Source organism: Ananas comosus, linkage group 13 (assembly GCF_001540865.1).
Source record: "Ananas comosus cultivar F153 linkage group 13, ASM154086v1, whole genome shotgun sequence".
NCBI lineage: Eukaryota > Viridiplantae > Streptophyta > Magnoliopsida > Poales > Bromeliaceae > Ananas > Ananas comosus.
The window spans coordinates 11,014,126-11,034,105 of record NC_033633.1 but is presented as its reverse complement, the minus strand read 5'-3'; the positions used below and the strand labels follow the sequence as shown (position 1 = coordinate 11,034,105).

The 19,980-nt window shown below is 38.3% G+C and overlaps 2 protein-coding genes across 4 annotated transcripts; both read right to left on the bottom strand.

Moving 5' to 3' along the window:
- LOC109719295 (pentatricopeptide repeat-containing protein At3g62890-like) lies at positions 2,520 to 4,982 on the bottom strand. Its single transcript, XM_020245869.1, has one exon. It carries the CDS (start codon positions 4,980 to 4,982, stop codon positions 2,907 to 2,909), a length of 2,076 nt encoding a protein of 691 aa, XP_020101458.1. The 3' UTR covers positions 2,520 to 2,906.
- Positions 6,201 to 19,799, bottom strand: LOC109719469 (dual specificity protein kinase shkB). 3 transcript variants are annotated; one of them, XM_020246177.1, is made up of 15 exons: positions 19,252 to 19,792; positions 19,115 to 19,165; positions 18,820 to 18,915; positions 18,208 to 18,577; positions 17,113 to 17,764; positions 16,882 to 16,922; positions 15,895 to 15,963; positions 15,003 to 15,103; positions 14,170 to 14,248; positions 8,827 to 8,925; positions 8,681 to 8,749; positions 8,335 to 8,384; positions 7,944 to 8,025; positions 7,496 to 7,590; positions 6,201 to 7,004 (listed from the first exon to the last, which is right to left on the bottom strand). In XM_020246177.1, exons 1-15 carry the CDS (start codon positions 19,560 to 19,562, stop codon positions 6,869 to 6,871), a joined length of 2,301 nt encoding a protein of 766 aa, XP_020101766.1. In that variant the 5' UTR covers positions 19,563 to 19,792; the 3' UTR covers positions 6,201 to 6,868. The 3 variants fall into 3 exon arrangements, 2 of the variants coding, with proteins under 2 accessions (XP_020101766.1, XP_020101768.1); XR_002218712.1 differs by lacking the exon at positions 8,335 to 8,384 and having other exon boundaries at positions 6,963 to 7,004; positions 19,252 to 19,799; XM_020246179.1 differs by lacking the exons at positions 18,820 to 18,915; positions 19,115 to 19,165 and having other exon boundaries at positions 19,252 to 19,788.

Here is a 19,980-nt window from a genome sequence, read left to right as displayed (position 1 = left end):
TTAGATGCATTAATGACATAGTTTTGTTAGTTGATTCTCAAATTATTCGTGAATTATTTGTGAATTATTGAAAATCCGAATTACATAGTCCGTTTACGAATTTTTTCCAAAAAAACAAAATTATTCGTGAATTTTTGGACCACCCGAATAATTCGTGAATTATTCACGAATTATTGAAAATTTGAATAAAAAACTTATAATTTTTATGCTTAAATATAAATTATCTTATATTTTATATCTTATATTTTTTACTTTATACCGAATCCGTTTTTTAAGCCAAATTATTCAACGAGTTTAAAAATTAGAAAATAAATTTTATGCGTATTATACCCGTACCGAATTTTTGTCAAATCTGAATTAACTGACTATGTGACATAGTAGATAACCTCAAAACCCTTGCTAAGAGAGAGAGAGAGAGAGAGAGAGAGAGAGAAACCCAAACACCCACATCATCAAAGCTCTTGTTGGAATTAAATAAAAAAAAGGAAAACTTTTGTGTAGTTTTACGCTTTCTCATTTTAGTACTCTATAGTTTAAAATATATTATTTTATTATTCTATAATTTTATTTTTCTCTTTCCGTTACCCCCTTCATTATTTTTTTCTTTATATCAGTGATAAAATTAAAACTATATAGGGGATTAAAATAAAAAAATAAAAAACTACAGGGGTGGTATTTAAAGTTTATCCAAAAAAATTGAAGGAAATCTAAATGGTTGTTGAACAATAGTGTTAGTTATTAGTTTTAGTATTATTATACTAATTATTATTATTATTATGAACCAATAAGAGATTAAAACATGTAATCAATTAAGCAAAAGATTAAGAAAATAATTAGTTATTAAATGGATAATTCTAGAAGCTTCCACTTTGACTCCTGTTCTTACAAAAAAAAAATTATTATTATTATTATTATTTTATTACAACTTTTTTAGAAGGTCCTGGAAAAGTGTATGTGTGTATCCTTTTAGTTAGTTGTTCGTGATATATTATTTATTTACAACTAATGTGCCAAAAAAAATTTAAATAAAAATTATTTTGTAACCAAATAGAGGTGATTTAAGAGTAAAATTAAATTTTTTTAAAGCTAGATTGTATTTTAATTAAGTTACAATTTAGAAAAATTTTATTATATATAATTTTTTTATGGTGTATTATTAATTGAACAGCCATTTTGATCACGTCTTATATATATAATTTTGTGTAACTTCAAAACACATAAAAATTCTATATTATCCTCTTTTAACTCTAATGATTAAGCATTAGGATTAAATAATAAGATGAATTTATCTTGAATTTTTATTGCTTTTCACATGTTAGAATAGGAATAGCATTTTTTTTTCTTTTTCATGTGTGTATTTTTTAAAGCTTTATTAGATTACATACAATCTATGTATCACGGACACTTCTATAAGCCTTTCGTATCTGTGTCGAACACTCGCGTGTCCATGTCGGACACGTGTCCGATATGGACACTTCTTGGACGAGCGTTTAATGTCGATCCATAACACATACAATTAAAAAATATATACCTATTTTTAGTTTATTTTTCCTATACATGTATAATGTAAGATAATAATAAATATTTTAGCTTTTTGATGAATGTATATTTTTTTTGACAATATAAATAAATTATGTATGGTAAAAATTTTATTTTTTTTTAAATATATGAACTATCAATGAAAATTTTACTAACTTTCACTTGTACGAGAAATATAATAATATTTTATCAAAATTAATATTTTATATATAATAAAAATATATTATTATATTAATAATATTATATTTTATTAGCGGTGTCTATATCGTGTTCGTGTTTTAATTTTTTGAAAGTTGCCGAATTGTATTGTCCGAATCGTGTCGTGTCCCGTGTCTCGTATGAGTGTCGTGACACCTAGTATACAGTACAAGTTTTACATGATTGTTTTTCTTTTTTTTGAGCTGTTTGATCAAGTTTAGGGGGTCCATGCCAAAATTAAAATTGAGATATTTGTTTGAAAAAGTGCTATAATTTAGGGGCCTTTCTACAATTTTTTTTTCTATATTAAAGAGTTAAAACATTATATATATATATATATATATATGAAATTTGTCCTTTCATTAGTGGTCAATTTCATTAATGGCACCGTCCAACTAATTTGGACAAAACATGCATTTATTAAACATCAAATCAAAGTTTTATTCTACTTAATTATGCTTAAAAAAAAAGAAAAAAAAAGAAAAGAAAGAACCTTCTGATTCATCTAGAACATTTTAGTTAATGACTCATCATTTTTTTTTATTAATTTATAAAGAAGTTCTTAAGCCCTAAGTTTCAAAGCTACATAATTGATTTTGAAGTGTTTATTTTGCATATAGTTAATATTTTTGTTATTTTTCATGATATCATGGTTAAATAAATAATGGAATTTTTTTCTAATTCTTTTTATAAAAATGATAATAATGAATTTCTTAAAAATGATCTGGACCATTCGATGACGATTTACGGATAATAATAATTTTTATCCATTATATCTGACTCCAACATGCAAAAATTTCAAATAAAAAATAATAATTAGATCCTTTCTAAAGGAGATGTAAAAGCAAGGTAAATTCATAATTAAATTTACTTCTTTTCTTTTCTTTTCTTTTTTTTTATCTGAGTTCATGTGGGTAACCCGGCCCGGCCCGGCCCGACCCGATCCGGTTATTTTGGACCTGGTGGAAAACATGAAGTGAAATTGTAGCACTTTTTTTTTCTTTTTTTCGCTTTTTTTTTTCGAAGTGTGAAAGCTGAAATCTGAGCTTCCTACGCACGCACGCGGGATCAGACAACCACAGCAGAAGACAAGAACGGAGAAACAGAGAAGCTGCATCGTCTCCGCTGAGTATCGTCGCACTTTCGACGCGACCTAGACCGTAAAATGATCACCAGTAGTCCCTACATGAACAGGAACCTTTCGCGAAGTAATGAAAGATGTTCCTGTCTCTCAGAATAATCTCTCTTTCATACACTTTCGACACTAGCTTCGCCGCGGTATGGCAATCGCGACACACTCGCAGGTTCTTGAAAACCCTAATCGGCTCCCCGCGATCGGTGCTGATTAACCCGAACGCGATCGCCAACTTCTCGCTGTGGTGAGCCACCGCGTTCTGCTTCTCTTCCTCCTCGATGTCGAACAAGACCGGCGTCGTGTTCGGTTGATACCCTTCGAGCTTCAACTTCGAGCTCATCTCGTCCAACATTCGATGGATTTCGACGTTTCTGGGGTGCGATCGGTCGCCCACGAGGAATTCGTGAACTACGCCGCGAACTTCGATCGAGCTACGACCGGGACTCTTATCGAGACCCTTTGCTTTCATTCGCAATCTCGTTTTCCGAGCATCGTCCCACCTCCCTCGCATCGCGTAGATGTTCGATAAGAGGACGTAAACACCGGCATCGTCGGGTTTAAGCTCGATTAGGCGATCGGCCGCACACTCCCCTACCTCGGCGTTTCCGTGGATCCAACAAGCACCCAATAAACTACCCCACAAAACGGGGTTGGGGGGCAAGGCTCGAACTAGCGCCGCCGCCTCTTCCAAAAGCCCGGCACGGCCTAGCGCGTCGACCATACAACCGTAATGCTCGATTTGGGGCTCGAGCCCGTAAACTTCGCTCATCGAATTGAAATACTTCTTAGCTCGATCGACGAAGCCGCCGTGGCTACACGCGCATAACACGCCGACGAAAGTGACCTCGTTGGGCCGAATTCCCTCCTCTTCCATTCGTCGAAAGAGCTCGAGGGCCTTCGCTCCTTGCCCGTTGACGGCGAACCCCCCGATCATCGCCGTCCACGAGAACACGTCCTTCCCCGGCAACGCAAGGAAGGTCTCGAACGCTCTATCTATGCAACCGCATTTCGCGTACATGTCGATGAGCGCCGTCCCGATTATGGAGTCCATCCTCATCTTGTTGCCCACGATGTAGGAGTGGACTCGCTTGCCCCGGTCGAGCGCGCCGATTTGCGAGCACGCGGAGAGCACGCTCACGATCGCCGCCCAATTCGGCGTGATTCCCAGCTCCTCCATTTCGGCGAACAGAGCCAACGCGCCGGCCGGGCGGTCCCCCCGCGCGCACGCCGTGATCATCGCGCTCCACGACACGGCGTTCCGCGCGGGCATCGCGTCGAAGAGCTCCCGGGCGAGGTCGACGCGGCCGCACCGGGCGTACCCGGCGATCATGGCGTTCCAGGACTCGACGTTCCGGTGGGGCATTTCGTCGAACAGGGCGCGGGCGGCGCGGACGAGGCCGAGCTTGGCGTGGCCGCTGATCATGGCGTTCCAGGCGACGGGGCCCCGGCGGCGGCGGGGCATTCGGTCGAACAGGGAGCGGGCGCGGGCGAGGAGGCCGTTGGCGAGGTAGCCGGAGAGGAGGCAGTTCCAGGAGACGGCGTCGCGGGCGGGGGAGGGGGCGAGGGCGAAGGCGCGGCGGGCGAGGGCGGGGAGGGCGCAGGAGGCGTACATGTGGATGAGGGCGTTGGAGGAGAAGAGGTGGCGGTCGGCGGCGGACTTGAGCATGAAGGCGTGGAGCTGCAGGCCGGGGAGGGGGTCGGAGAGGCGGGCGCAGGACTTGAGGAGGGGGGGGATAGGTGTGAGCCGGTCGGGGGGGGGGGAGCGGAGAGGAGGCGGCGCGGAAGAGGGGAGGGAGGGGACGGCGGGGAGGAGGAGAGGCGCGGAGGAGGGCGTTGAAGGAGGGGGTGCTTGGGCGGGATTTCTGTCGAGCAGGTGGCGGGCGTACGGAGGCTCGCGCCGTGGCCGGCGAGGGCGCGGCGCGGCGGAGGAGGAGGCGCCGGCGGCTTCGGGGCGGCCCGGAGGGGCGGGGGGGAGGGAGGGTGGGAGCGGAGGAGGTGGGCGTGGAGCTCGAGGAGGTGCGCCATGGACGAGCATGATTGGAGGGAGGAGGAGCGCGCGGTGTGGGTCGGGGGAGAAGGAGGAGAGGCGGAGAGGAAGGGGAGGGCGCATGCAACGGCTAGTTTTTTTTTTTTTTTTTTTTTTTGAAATATTTTATTTGAATGCTATGGATTTAAATTTATATGTTTGAGAAAAAGATGCTGCAATATGTATTATATATTGTCTTTGAATGCAACAGCTAATGCGCCACGGATTGTTAAGTGTCATATTTTCACTAGAACCCTTTGTTGGAGTTTTTGCAAACCCAAAAATTAAAGAGATGTATATGTAATCCGAGTCTGGCTATTATACTCTTATGAGTACGCCTTCGTACTCATAAGTTGTTTTCGATGACAGAGCTTCCAAATCGACGATCCACACCGTTAAACATTATATAGAGCATTTAAAACTTCTAGAAATCAAATTTCATAATTTTTCGACATCATTTGCCTTACAATCAAAAACTCACAAAATTAATAATTTTTAACTGCCGGTATGGAATACTTGCTAGTTTAACGGTGTAAATGAATCGGAATAAGTTGAAGTTTTGATAGAAAATTCTATTCGCTACCTAGATAAAGATCAATTACTCTGATCTTAAATTAAAGGATCCAATCATCCATTTTTAGGACGTCGTTCGATTTTGACCGTTCATTTTATGCCCGCTTGATGGACTTTATTATGATTTCAAAAATTACGAAATTTATTTTCTAAAAATTTCAAATACTCTAGATCATATTTAACGGAGTGGATCGTCGATTCGGAAGCTTCATCATCGAAAACAACTTATAAGCACGAAGGGCCCAAATACTCATAAGAGTATAGTAGCCCTACACTATGTAATCCACCCCATTATTACTATTTGATCCATTAACACTAATAATTTATTAAATTCAAATCACTGATCCAAAATATTTAAGCTCAATTATTAATTAGCATTAAAATAGCTTCATCTTATATTCTCATTCGATGTCGAACGATTAGGACATTACAATACAATTGATATCAATGCATAGAGATGTACAAATAACAATTTTCTTTAGAAAATTCTGCACATGATACACACAGCATCTCCATACACTCAAATGTCTTGAGATGACACTACAATGATGCGACAGTCGATTCAGCGATCATGCCGTTGCAAGGACTCGAGTATTGCTGCTTTATTTCACATCACACACTTAGCAAGCACTGATTTGGTAGATGAATCACTTGATGTGCAACAAATGACCATATTGAAATAGTTTAATCAGAAATTGATATTTATGCATCAATAACAACAAATCATGGTTAAGATGATCCAATCAAATCTTTACAATAGTAAGTTCAGTGACAATCAAACACAATCTAAACAAAGAAAAACTTCAATGAGTCCTAAAATAAGAATCTTGCACGAGAATTTGTTCCTAATAAACATGTACAACCTTAGTGTATAATGACACAAAATACACTTAAAAATTGTTTACAGCTGAAGAGGAATCTGGTGAAAATACAAACAAGCTTAACCCTACTACCCATCAATACCCACCAGAAGCCTTAAATTGCAAAAGCATAAACATTTTTTTTGTTAATCCGACGAAGCCCGACCAATTCGCGAGAAGAAAAAAGAACGGAAGAATTCTCCAAAACAGTCTCACTTATTATATTTCATTGTTCCTGTGCACTTCTTTTCCTCGTCATTGTCTATTTTTACAACTTCGGACCAATGTCTCTGTTTGTGGATTAGGATGCCCACGATCGTGTTGGTGGCGAGTCTCTGCCCTGTGGATCATGACCGACGGCGTTGTAGTTGATGGAAAGAGATAACTGGCTCCGAGTCGTAAAAACTAAAAAGAGCGTACCGCTGCTACAAATAATATCACAAAAAGAACCACATAGGACTCTACATTTTTCGCAAACGGATTTATGACCAAACAAATTTAGGGCCAGTTATCGAACAAGCGTGCAGACGCCGACCATCAATCTTGAACACTCAATTTTGCCAGTGCCTGCTTTTTATCTGCTGCTGCCGATCGCTGCAAGTGCACATGTTGCCTTTGTAAATCTTTGAATCTTTCCAGTAGTTCTTGAAACGTTGGCCGCCGCTCTGGCTCGCTGTTTTCAGCAAGGAAACGATTAATCAGATGAGTAATAAATTGTTTACGGAGGCGGAGGCATTACCGTATACACTGTAAACGAAATTATGTATTTATGATTCCAAAGTTGATATTGGCAAATTTATCCTCGTAAATTTCAAAAACTATCAGATACTGCCTCTCATTTAGACTGTTATTTGCCTAAACGACCATTTTATCCTCAAAAACTGCCCTCACCCGCCGGGCGAAATGTTGTTAATTTACAAGGGCGGCGCTTCCCCACATTCTCGTTATCTCCCTAAACTCAGGTTTTTCTGATTCCTTTTTCCGCTTACTTCTTCATTTAGACGGAAAACAGAGCAGTTTCCGATGGATATGTAAGGATGAGTAGGATAATACAACTTTTACAGAGACAAAAGATAGATATATACTTCTTTAGAAAATAAAAGGGATGGATAAGAAAATTGGACCCAGAAAAAGAAAAAGAAAAAGGAAAATGGGTAATGTGACCTGTGCCAACAACTCTCGATAATTGAAGCCCATTGAGGATCCAAATCATTCGGAAGCTCCAGCCTGTGATCCATGAACCCCACAGCTCCAATAACCTGCATAAAGGATAATTTACTCTAAAAATAAGACTAATTTAGATGCACGTATTTCCGATAAAACTATTGCAAACCTTTGTAGATTATTGTAATGCAAAATAAAACATAACAAGGATTGTCCACCAAACATCTTGTCGACACTCCAACCAGAACCAGAATTAAAAGGTTATACATGACACAAACAACAAATGAATTCGCAGGGGAAATAATATTTGCGTTGTAAATGGTTGGCTAAATTGGAGAAAAACCTACTCAAAATATTGCAAGTTGCACGAGACCCCTCTCGAATTATAATGCAGAAATTCCATAATGCGGAAAACCTCCGCGATTTTATAAGAAATCCAGAAAACTACCTGCATTGAATTGAGGTTCTCCCAAGGGATCTTCTCAGTTACAAGTTCCCACAATATCACCCCAAAGCTGTACACGTCGGACCTATAATTTAACCAAGGAAAATAACTCTCAAGATATTGCTTCTTATAACAACAGAAAAAAAAAATAGGAAAGCTAAATTGCAGGTAACCCCCTAAAAATATAGCGATTTTCACTTTCACCCCATCCCTGAAATATGGAAACCTATATATTAACCCCTAAACTACATGATGTCGTTGTTTTGCATCCTTTTTCGGCGTTATTTCGCGATAACACATTATGTGGTAATGTGTTCGTACTAAACTTTTAGGTGGAATTCCTGCATTTTAGCGACCATACAACAAGTCAAAACAATGTTGTGTGCAAACCTACTTTTCATCTGAAGGTTCGTTTCGAAGAACTTCCGGAGCCATCCACTGTGGCTGGATAGAGTAGTAAAAGATAAATATCAAGGCAAAGAAATGGTGAAGACAAAAATTTATCTTGCTGAAAAGCTAAATTTCCAAACGAAATACTAGAAAGTCCTGATAGATATAGAGATTTTCACATTGCCCCCCTGAATCTTTCAAATCTACATTCTACCCCATTGATCTCTGAGCAAAGTGAAAACACTCAGAAGCAATGAAACCTTGCAGTTTAAGGGCGTCAATATGTGATGAAAGCACAGTGAAAATCATGATAATTTAGGGGGTGCTAATTGAATTGTGCTTATACTTACAGTTCCTTTCCCATTATTGGTTGTCAAAAAAGTTTCATGCTTCAGACGCGAAAGACCGAAGTCGGCGACCTGTTTACCAAGAATAAAAGTAAGAGAGGTATATAAGTGTTTAAGAAGGCAACTTAATGAAGAAATAAGCAGTATACCTTCACTGTCCAATTCTTATCGACTAACAGGTTTGACGACTTCAAATCACGATGAATAATAGGTGGGTTGCAATGATGAAGATAATTCATACCCAGTGCCTGCCAAATTGTAAAGGGGGAAAAAAAGATCAATAAGAAGCTGTGCATCTCGGAAACAGAAAATCTGGGGCTTTTGCTGTGGCAGGAAATGAAATAAGCATTTTAACCCCAGAAACGAAAGCTCCAATTCGAAGCTTATTTTTCTCATGCAGTGAGAAGCTGTTGAGGATTTCAAAGAAACTGTTAGTGCTTTTCAAACAACTTTACTTAATAACACTACTGAAGAAGCTTCAGCCAAGATGAACAGACTATTACTCTGCCTGATTGCCCGTCTACCAACATTCCCTCCTTAACTCTTACACTTCATTTTCCGAGTCCCACTTTTGTGAGCCATACAATGTGACATTGTTATTTGCCACATATATATAGTTGAGCTTGAATACTATCGATAGCAAACGAGCTCCGTTGCCATTCATCTGTTTTCGATGATGGAGCCTCCAAATCGGCGATTAGCACCATTGAACATGACCTATACCACTTGAAGTGTTTAGAAATCAAATTTCATACATTTTCGATATTGTTCTCTTATTCATCAAGTGGACACAAAAATGAACGGCTGAAAATGAATATTCTTTAAAAAATGATGATAGGAGTCTTGTAATCAAGATCAAGAGTATAGATCTTGTTTTAAATAATTTAAAGAATTTTCTAACAAAAATGCAATTGATTTGCATATCTTTACGCCGTTAAACGAGAAAACGCCTCATATTAACCATTAAAATTACAAATTTTGAAATCCTTTGATCATTAGGCAAATGATGTTGAAAAGATTTAAAATTTGATTTCTAAACACTTCAAGTGGTATAGATCATGTTCAATGGTGTCTATCGTCGATTTGGAGGCTCTAGCATCGAAAACAAATGGGTGGCAACGGAGCCCGTTTGCTATCGATAGTATTCTAGCTCAATTCTATATATATATTTTAATTGTATGCACAATGGATTGGCATTAAATTAGCATCCAAGGAGTGTCCACATCAGACACGTGTCCGACACGGAAACGCACGCGTCCGACACAGACACACGCGCGCCCGACACGGACACATAAGGCTTACATAAGTGTCCGTGATGGGCTTTTTTATAAAATGACCATCCAGGAATTCGAATTTGGCAAAATAACCCTACCAAAATTTCATTTGTAAAACTAACCCTCCTTTCGCCATGTGGGCGCTACGTCAGGGATTCTTCAAAACGATGGTGAATCGTTCACCGCCTTTAGTACAAATCCCTACTCTGATGCGCAAATCTTTCCAAGTTCAGAGTATGGTGTNAGAGAGAGAGAGAGAGTCCAGCTACTATACTCTTATGAGTATGATCGTCTTTCTACTTATAAGTCGTTATCGATGATAGAGCTTCCGAATAGACGATCTATATTTGTTAAACATTATCTAGAGTATTTGAGACTTCTAGAAACCAAATTTTATAATTTTCAGACACCATTTACCTTACAATCAAAAGATCTCAAAGCTGACAACTTTTAACGACCAGTATGGGATAGTTGCTAATTTAACGGTGTAAAAGAATTGAAATCGGTTGAATTTTTGATAGAAATTCTATTCACTATCTAGATAAAGATTAAAGATCAATAACTCCGATCTTAAATTGAAGAATCCGATCTTCTAATTTTAGGAGGTCGTTCGTTTTTGACTGTTCATTTTATGCCCACTTGATGAACTTTATTATAATTTTAAAAAATTATAAAATTTGGTTTCTAGAAGTTCCAAATGTTCTAGATTATATTTAACAGTATGTATCGTTGATTCGGAAGCTCTATCATCGAAAACGACTTATGAGGACGAAGGACTCTATATTCATAAGAGTATAATAGCCCTACTCTAGATGCTTCAAGTGGTACAGATCATGTTCAATGGTGCCGATCGTCGATTTGGAGGCTCCATCATCGAAAATAAATGAGTGGCAACGAAGCCCGTTTGCTACTGATAGCATTCCTCTCTCTCTCTCTCTCTCTCTCTCTCTCTCTCTCTCTCTCTCTCTCTCTATATATATATATATATATATATATAGTGTGGGGCTACTATACTACTAGAAGTGAAGGTTCCAACTTTTGGACCATTGGATCCCTAGGGTTTACTAGTTGGTGGTGATAATAGTATAGATCCAAAGGCCCAAAAGTTGGAATTTGGTGCTTCCAATAGTATAATAGCTCAACTCATATATATATATATATATATATATAGAGAGAGAGAGAAAGAGAGAGAGAGAGAGAGAGAACTAGGCTCCTGCACTTTCGAAAGCACGAAGCCCTTCATGTTTGTAAGTTGTTTTCGATGATAGGACATCCACTTCGATGATCGGCTCCGTTAGATATGATCTATGCTATTAAAACTATTTAGAAACCAAATTTCATAATATTTTGATTTTGTTTGCCTAGTGAACGAGTAGCCTCAAAATGAATGGCTGAAAATAAAAAATCTCATGAAAAACAATGATAAAAGACTCAAATTTCATATCGAAAGTATTATTCTTGCTCTTGATGTTAAGTAAAGTTTTCTATTAAAGTTTCATATAATTTGAATTCTTCTACACCGTTGAACTCACAAACGTGCCACATCGGCCGTTAAAATAGTCATTTTTGAGACCCTTTGATCACTAGGTAAATAATGTCAGAAAATTCTGAAATTTGGTTTCTAAATGGTTTAATAGTGTAGATCATACGTAATAGAGCCGATCGTCGAATCGAATGTCTCATCATCGAAAATAACTTGAAAGCACAGAGGCCTCTATGCTTTCAAAAGCGCAGGAGACGCACTATACATATAGAGAGAGAGAGAAAAAGAGAGAGAACTAGGCTAGAATACTATTAATAGCACCAAGTCATTAGTGCTATTAGATTTTCGGCCCTCGAATGAAGAGGTGTGCGGTTAGGATGATTGTGGTCCCTAAGGTTTTGATTGGTGGAATAGTATGATCTAAGCGGTGGAAATGGTCAAAAGGATAGATCTAACGGTGAAAAACTTGGTAGCACAAAATGCTTGGTGCTATTGATAGCATTGTAGCCGAACTCTCTCTCTATATATATAGACTTGAGCTAAACTACTATCGGTAACAAACGGGCTCCGTTGCTGCCGATTTATTTTCGAAAATGAAGCCTCCAAATCAACGATCGATATATATATATATAGAATTGTGCTCCTATGCTTTTGAAAGTACCAAGCCATTGATGCTTGTAGGTTTTCGGCCTTTGGATTAAAGGATGTGCGGTTAAGATGATAGTGGTCTCCTAGGGTTGAACAGGTGGTTAATTGAATAATATGATCTAACGGGTGAAAATGATCAAAGGGGTAGATCTAACGGCAGAAAACTTACAAGCACCAAGTGCTTGATGCTTTTAAAAGCACCATAGCCGGACTATATATATATATATATATATATATAGAGAGAGAGAGAGAGAGAGAGAGACTTGTGTGCTATTAGGAGCATTGAGGCCTCCATGCTCCTAAGCCGTTTTCGATGATTAAACTTTCGAATCAACGATCAACTCCATTAGACTTGATTTAGCGTATTTAAAATATCTAGAAAATAAATTTTGCGATTTTTTGATATTATTTACCTAATGATCGAAAGAGTTTAAAATCAACGATTAGAAATAGAAATCTCACAAAAAGTTATAGTATAGCACTAAATTTTTCGATCAGATATATTAATCTTGTTGTAGATAATATAAAGAATTTTCTATCAAAACTTCGTCTGATTTGAATATTTCTACACTATTAAACTTGCAAACAGCACACGTCAACCATTAAAAATTGTTGATTTTGAACCTTTTCGATCATTAGGTAAATGATATTGAAAAACCGCAAAATTTACTTTCTAGATACTTCAAATACGCTAGATCAAGTCTAACGAAGTTGATCGTCGATTCGGATGTTTAATCATCGAAAGCGGCTTAGGAGCACGAAGGCCTCCGTGCTCCTAAATAGCACACAAGTCCTACTATATATATATATATATATATATATATAGTGTAAAACTACTATACTTTCAGAGTAAAACTACTATACTTTCAGAAGTATAAAGGAGTTGGTGCTTCCGACTTTTTGGCCCTTGGATCAAGGATTGTAGGATTCGGATGATAGTGGTCCTACCTAGGGTTTAGTGGTCCCTCTAGGGGAATAATATTAATCCAAGGGATAAAAATAGTCAAAGAGGTGATCCAAGGGTTAAAAAATTGGAAGCACCACATGAATGGTGCTTCCAGAAGCAGCATAGTCGGACTATATATGTATATGTATATGTATATGTATATGTATATGTATATGTATATGTATATATAGAGTAGAGCTACTGTGCTATTAGGAGCACAACAGCGCTTGTGCTCCTAACTTCCTCATCATCTATCAATTTTGATTGGTAATTAAGGTGAGAGAGAGAAGAAAAATTAGGATGAAATTACGTCTTAATTTCTCTTCTCTTTGAACTTCTTCCTAATTTCTCTTATCTCTCTCATACTAACCATCCATCAAAATTGATAGATTGTTAGAAAGTTAAAAGCATAAGAGCTGCTGTGCTCTTAATAGCATAGTAGCCTTGCTCCATATATAGAGAGAGCGAGAGTGGGGCTACTATACTATTATGAGTATAGAGTCCTTCGTACTCATAAGTTGTTTTTAATGATGGAACTTCCGAATTGACAATCCACACCATTAAATATGATCTAGATTATTTGAAATTTCTAGAAAATGAATTTCGTAATTTTTCGAAATTATAATAAAGTCCATCAAGCAGGCATAAAATGAACGGTCAAAATCGAATGACGTCTAAAAATGGATGATCGGATACTTCAATTTAAGATCGGAGTTATTGATCTTTATCTAGATAGTCAATAGAATTTTCTATTAAAAAATTAACCGATTTCGATTCTTTTACACCGTTAAACTACCAGTATCTCATACCGGCCATTAAAAATTGTCAATTTTGAGATCTTTTGATCGTAAGGTAAAAGATGTCAAAAAATTATGAAATTTGATTTCTAGAAGTTTTAAAAGTTCTAGATAATGTTTAACGGTATGGATCGTCAATTCAGAAGTTCTATCATTGAAAACGACTAATGAGTACGAAGGCGATCGTACTCATAAGAGTATAGTAGCCGGACTCATATATATATGTATAAATATATATCGTGTATCTGTGCGTGTGCATTAACTGACAAGCACGTGCACGTGCATGCATGCACACACAAATTAAGCAAAATTCAATCTACTGTTCTTTCAGTAAAAGTACTCACAACATCCAAAGCCATGTTAATGCGCCGTCTCCAATCCAGCCTGGCAGCGTTCCTTTGAAGCAACCGAAACAAACTCCCACTGCATTTAAGATATTATTAATTCACAAACAACATAAAAAAAAATTACTTGAATGACTTAAAGAATATACGCCCTACTACTTTCTTCACTAAACAGATGTTTACACTGATCAAATTATTAATCATGGTACATGACGATAATTGTTAATTATGGCACATCCAACGAAAGGTACGTGACACTAGACAGATGATAGTATGATATAAATTAATGACATCGAGTGGTTAGTTGTTGACAAAGATGACACACGAAATTTATATAGTCCTCTTGTTCAATCACCAGAAAAATTATATAGTTCTCTTGTTCAATCACCAGAAAAATTATATAGTTCTCTTGTTCAATCACCAGAAAAATTATATAGTCCTCTTATTCAATCAAGAAGCCACAAAATTTAAAATCCAGAGTTAGGTTATTGGAGATATCTCATCGACAACGAGCTCCAAAACAGTAGTTGCAAGTAGGTTTTCTATTTAACATTGTTCCTTGGAGAATATTAAAATCTTTAGTAGGCCAAGTGTATTACTAAGTAATCTATGAGAATGCGAGTAGGCCCTCTCTCATTACACTTTATACTCTAGTTATATTTTTAACTCATCATTGAAAACATTACATTTTCATTTACCATGAAAAGAACTGAAAATGCAGTTTTTTTTTAATTGTAACTGGAATTGTGATTTGCAAGTACATAACTATTAGAAAAAAGTGCCAAGAAATTAAAAAGGGAAGGGCAATTTTGAAGGAAAAGAAAAGCACAAACCGTGGAAGCAATTCTGTCACGATGCAAAGACGTTGAGGAGAGGTAACAGCACCCATGAAGAGAAGTATATTCGGGTGCCTTAGCCTTTTCATTAATGATACCTTCAAATACAAAATATATTAGATAAATCAAAGCAATTCATTCATTACTAAATCTGGGGATTGCTTGTTAAACAAAGTTACTCCACAATGAATAATACTTTTACAGCATTCTTGACAGAGCTTTTGTTCCAACACACAAACAAAAAAATCTAATCTAACTAACATCATATAGTTAACTTTTACTGGGTAAACCTTAATTCAAAATTACATAAAGATATTCATTACAGAAATGCTGTTCCAAACAAATTTTTTCAGCTGCATGTGCTGAATGAAAGATACGCTGGACACCATAGAGAATAGAGGATATTTCAATTACTGGAGTCATATAATGACCATTTTTGGCTGATGATGAATATCAAAACAAAAGTATATAAATTGCTTATCTTACTTTTTTAACATCAACAAGGTGACAGTAAAATGATTGAAATTGTTTTTCTTTTGGGAGGGGGCGAGGAGACATAAACCAAGCTTATAGTTTAGAGCAAACTTGTTAGAAATAACTATAAATAAGAGCGATGATTTTCACAACTAAACATATTTATAAGAAGTCATACAGAAATGAGGTAAAGAAGACAACAAAGAGACAAAGGAGAAACAGAGAGTGAGATTATGAGAAGGATCGCCATTGATGTTTCGTAAAATGAGATCTAGTTGAAGTCTCAATCTATTCTAATTTCTTCGCTTACTGAATAAGAAGGCTATAATGACAGTACCCAAAAATTTAAAAAAGAAAAATCGAAATAGCTATAATACCTTAACGTGAAAGATTAAAATTAAGAGGGAAAAAATACCTCTTGTTTAAAAAATAGTATCACGTCATCCGAATATTCCTGCTTTGAAAACACTTTAACCGCCACATCCTGCAATGGAGTAAAATTAAGGATTTAAGTGCCCATCGGCACAGATCGTATACACTGTACTGTATCGTGCCAACAAGATATCGGCAAGATACAGCCCTCGTGCCGATGGCACAACTTAAAATTCTATATTCTTTAAATTAGTAAGTAATTTTCTCAATAAAGTTCAAAATATTTAATAAAGATACATGTTAAATATAAAAATGTTTAAACACCGTTCTCTAACAGCTTAAGCTTTTAGAGTACAACGGTTGTTTCACATGGTATCAGAGCAGGAGGTCCTGAGTTCCAGTCACGCCAGGCTCCTAACATATTAATTTCCTCCCATTTAATTCAAGCCCACGTCATGGGCCGATTAAAAAGTCTCGAGCCCAGACGTGAGGAGGAGTGTTAAATATAAAAATGTTTAAACACCATTCTCTAACAGCTTAAGCTTTTAGAGTACAACGATTGTTTCACAATACATAATAAGCAATTAGAGTATTTTGTTGCTAAAGAAAATAAATATTTCATACCATTATGTGTCGGCACACATGTATTTTTTGTGACCGACACGCATCGGCATGGTCCGGTACGCACTGTGCCGTATCATGCCGACAAGTTTTTGGAATGACCCTGTGCTACGGCACTTAAATCCTTGAGTAAAATAATTTCAGGTCTAATGTGAAAACCAATTGCAAAGCATTGACCTGGTTTCTTGAAAACTGGGTTGTATACTCTCTTAAAAAAGGATCTGGAATAGAGGGAGTTATAATAGATGACATAGGTAAAGAAATAAACAAACTAGTATGCTGTATAATTCTTTATAACTAATTCTATACAGCAACAGACTGCTCATTGCACAGAAATCGCTCAACAAGGATTCCACGAAACAATTTTTCAGGTTTTCATCATAAGAAAAAGCAACAGAAATAAACATACCGAGCCATACCACAGAGCACGATATACTGTTCCACAAGAACCTGAAGATAATTAGAAAGTCCCATGAGCCATAATAATTGTGAACATTGGAAGCGTCAGATTTCAAAAAAGAAAAGAAAATATCAAGAAAACCTTGACTAAAAGCATGCAAGAATAAGAAAAGAAAAAATACACAATAATTATTGATATACGCAAGACGTAAATGCAAACACATCTGCGAGAGATAAGTACCTTGACCTATTTGTTCTCCGATTATAAGATCCTCCCACAAAATCTCGTAATCTAAGCAGTCGGTTTCCGAATCCACCCTATGGATAGCACTGCTACTAGTGCTTCCTCCGCTGCTAGCACTGCTTAAGCTATTAACATTAAAAGAAGACCACGACCCTGATGCCTCATTGTTGAATGTTCTATTGCTTTCACCCATTTGGTTTTTTGCCTTTTCACTAGACTCGGAAGCCTTTTTGTTATTTTGATCATTCTCTTGTTCACCATGTAGCCAAGGCCACGACGAACGAGTCTTGCCATCATTTTTGTCATTCTCATTCGCTTTCCATGGCCATAATATCCCTTTTTTGGCAAATAAAGCCTCCGCTTTTGAGCTTATAATCTTGTGGATCCCTGCTTTTCCATCGGCCTCATTATTACTTTTGGGTTCCTTTTTAGGAGATTTTTCATCCACACTTGAAGAGGGTACACCGAAAGGACATGGTGGTACACCTCCTCTTGGTGTGCTTGCACCGCTAGATGCTGTGTCCTCCTTGTGGTCTGTGCAACTACCATCATTATCAGAATTCTGGCTATCACCAAAACCACTTTCACGTTCTGTGCCATTCTCGCCCATCTTAATACGAGAACGAACTTTGTTTGTGACCTTATTAGCCTGCAATTATGATTCTAGAATAAAAAATATATATAAAGGGGCTTTTTACATGCATTTCCCTCAGCAAAAAGTCATCTATCTAGACATATACCCATGTAAAATCTGAGTTTCAATATATATGCCAATCAAAATATACTACTTGTTACAAAAGTACCCTGAAGTTGGGGACTCATCCAATTCGTCGAGGAGGAAGTTGGTTGTGTCAAAACATGTTCTTTGAAAAGGGAATTTTCACAGCTACAAGGGTGTTTGTCTGAGATTAATTTTTTGGAACAGTACTCATGAAATTTCAGATCTTGCAGGGATTTATACACACATGTAAATAGATAATTTTGGCAGGGGCGCACATGCGCATATCTCAAAATAAATTATAAAGAAATGTCGAATTCCTCCACCTAAGAGAAAACATCGAATTTGTCTCCTTGAAGGAAATAGGTACTTACCAAATTTGTTATTTTAGAAGCAATAGCAACTTGGAGAGGTTGATAATCAGAACCACCTCTTATTTGGGGCTTCGTATAGTTTGAAGGTGCATCCATTTCTTGAAGGGAGCGGGCATCGCTTGACACACAAATGATACCGACCAAAGTACCATCATCATCATAGAAAGGGGTATATGTGGAAATAGCTAAAAATCTTTCCCCTGACTTATTCTTCACCGGAAACTTCCCAGTCCAATTCTCGCCCATAGTTATATGGTCGATAATATTTCTCGCCATATGAAAGTCGCGGGGATCAACAAGTAGGTTGATGGCGTCCTGGCCAAAAGCCTCTGACGGAGGGTAACCATAAAGGTTTTCTGCAGATCGGTTCCTAAAGAAGAAACAAGATAACATGATTTTCGCGGTAGGTGGATATAGTGATTTGCTTGAAAAAGAAAACAGGCTAGGATGACAAGAACACTAACTACACCATTTTAAGAACATAAGCATAATTGCACATTGCAATTGAACAAAACAACCAAATGAAGGGCCTCTGTGCCCGTCGGTACGGCCCGCACTCCGGTCACACCGCATAACTGTGGCAAAAGCTCCATAAGGAGAGCTATTACTTACTGTGCGAAATCACGATTGCACGTCAAACCACTTGCGCAAAAGCTCACGCCGTACACCCAAATGGACCCTAAAGTTAGGGATCCACAGTGACTCCCTCTGAGCAACAGGGCATGAAAAATCAACAAATTAAAAGATTATTTACCGGAATAACATGCGCAGTTCTACGCACTCTTATTTAGTTATGCCCCAGAGTTAGAATGCTGAAGCAAATGAAGCTAACGTTTTGGAAAAGGTAAACACAGAAGTAACACCAGTAAATGCTTCATGAAGGCATAACATCAAACACCTAACCTACACAAACAACATATCCATTGAGGCGACGAACACGAAATTTTCCCACTTGAGCCTGTTGAGATATGATCACAAAGCAGCCAAAAATTACCAGAAATTGGGGAAATTGAGAGCGAAATGAGAGAGAGATTCTCCGCGCACCAGTAGATTATGCGGCCCTCGAGATCGAAGATGTGAACCGATTGCCCCATCGACTGTAGAATGCTAAGGCACTGCTTCTCCGACAGCCCCAAACCCCCTCCGGCCGCCGCGGCGGCGCCGCCGCCAGGATCGCGGCTCTCCCGCTGCAGCCGCGAAGAGGAGTGCCCGAACGAAGCCGAGCCCTTCCGCCACGCCGCCTCGAACCCCCCGCTCCGCCACCTCGTCGGCGGCGCCGCCGCCGCCGACGACCCCGCCGCCGGCGAGCGCCGCGGCGACACCGAGTGCGCCCGCCGCGCCCCGGAGCGGTCCATGGGGAGGGGAACCGCTTCCGCGAGGACCACAAAAATTGGGCTTTTGCTGAGCGAATGGTGGGTGGGGGTGCGCGGAGTAGCAGTAGCAGGAGACGAAGCGAGTATAATAGAGCGGCTGGTGTGGAGGGAGAAAGAGGATTCGTTTGAGCTTTTTGGGGAACCAGTTTGAGTGGTGAATAGAGAGAGAGGAACTTAAAAAGGCGACTTTTTTATTTTTAAGCTCAAAGATGGCTCCTCTTTTGGACTCTTCTCTTTAATCTCTATCCATCTCTCTCTCTCTCTCTCTCTCTCTCTCTCTCTCTCTCTCTCTCGTTTGTTGTTTGGGTGGCAGTAGAGCGTGTTTACTACTAATAACATTCAAGCTCAACGATAATATATATATATATATATATATAGAACTAGGCTACTATACTATCTG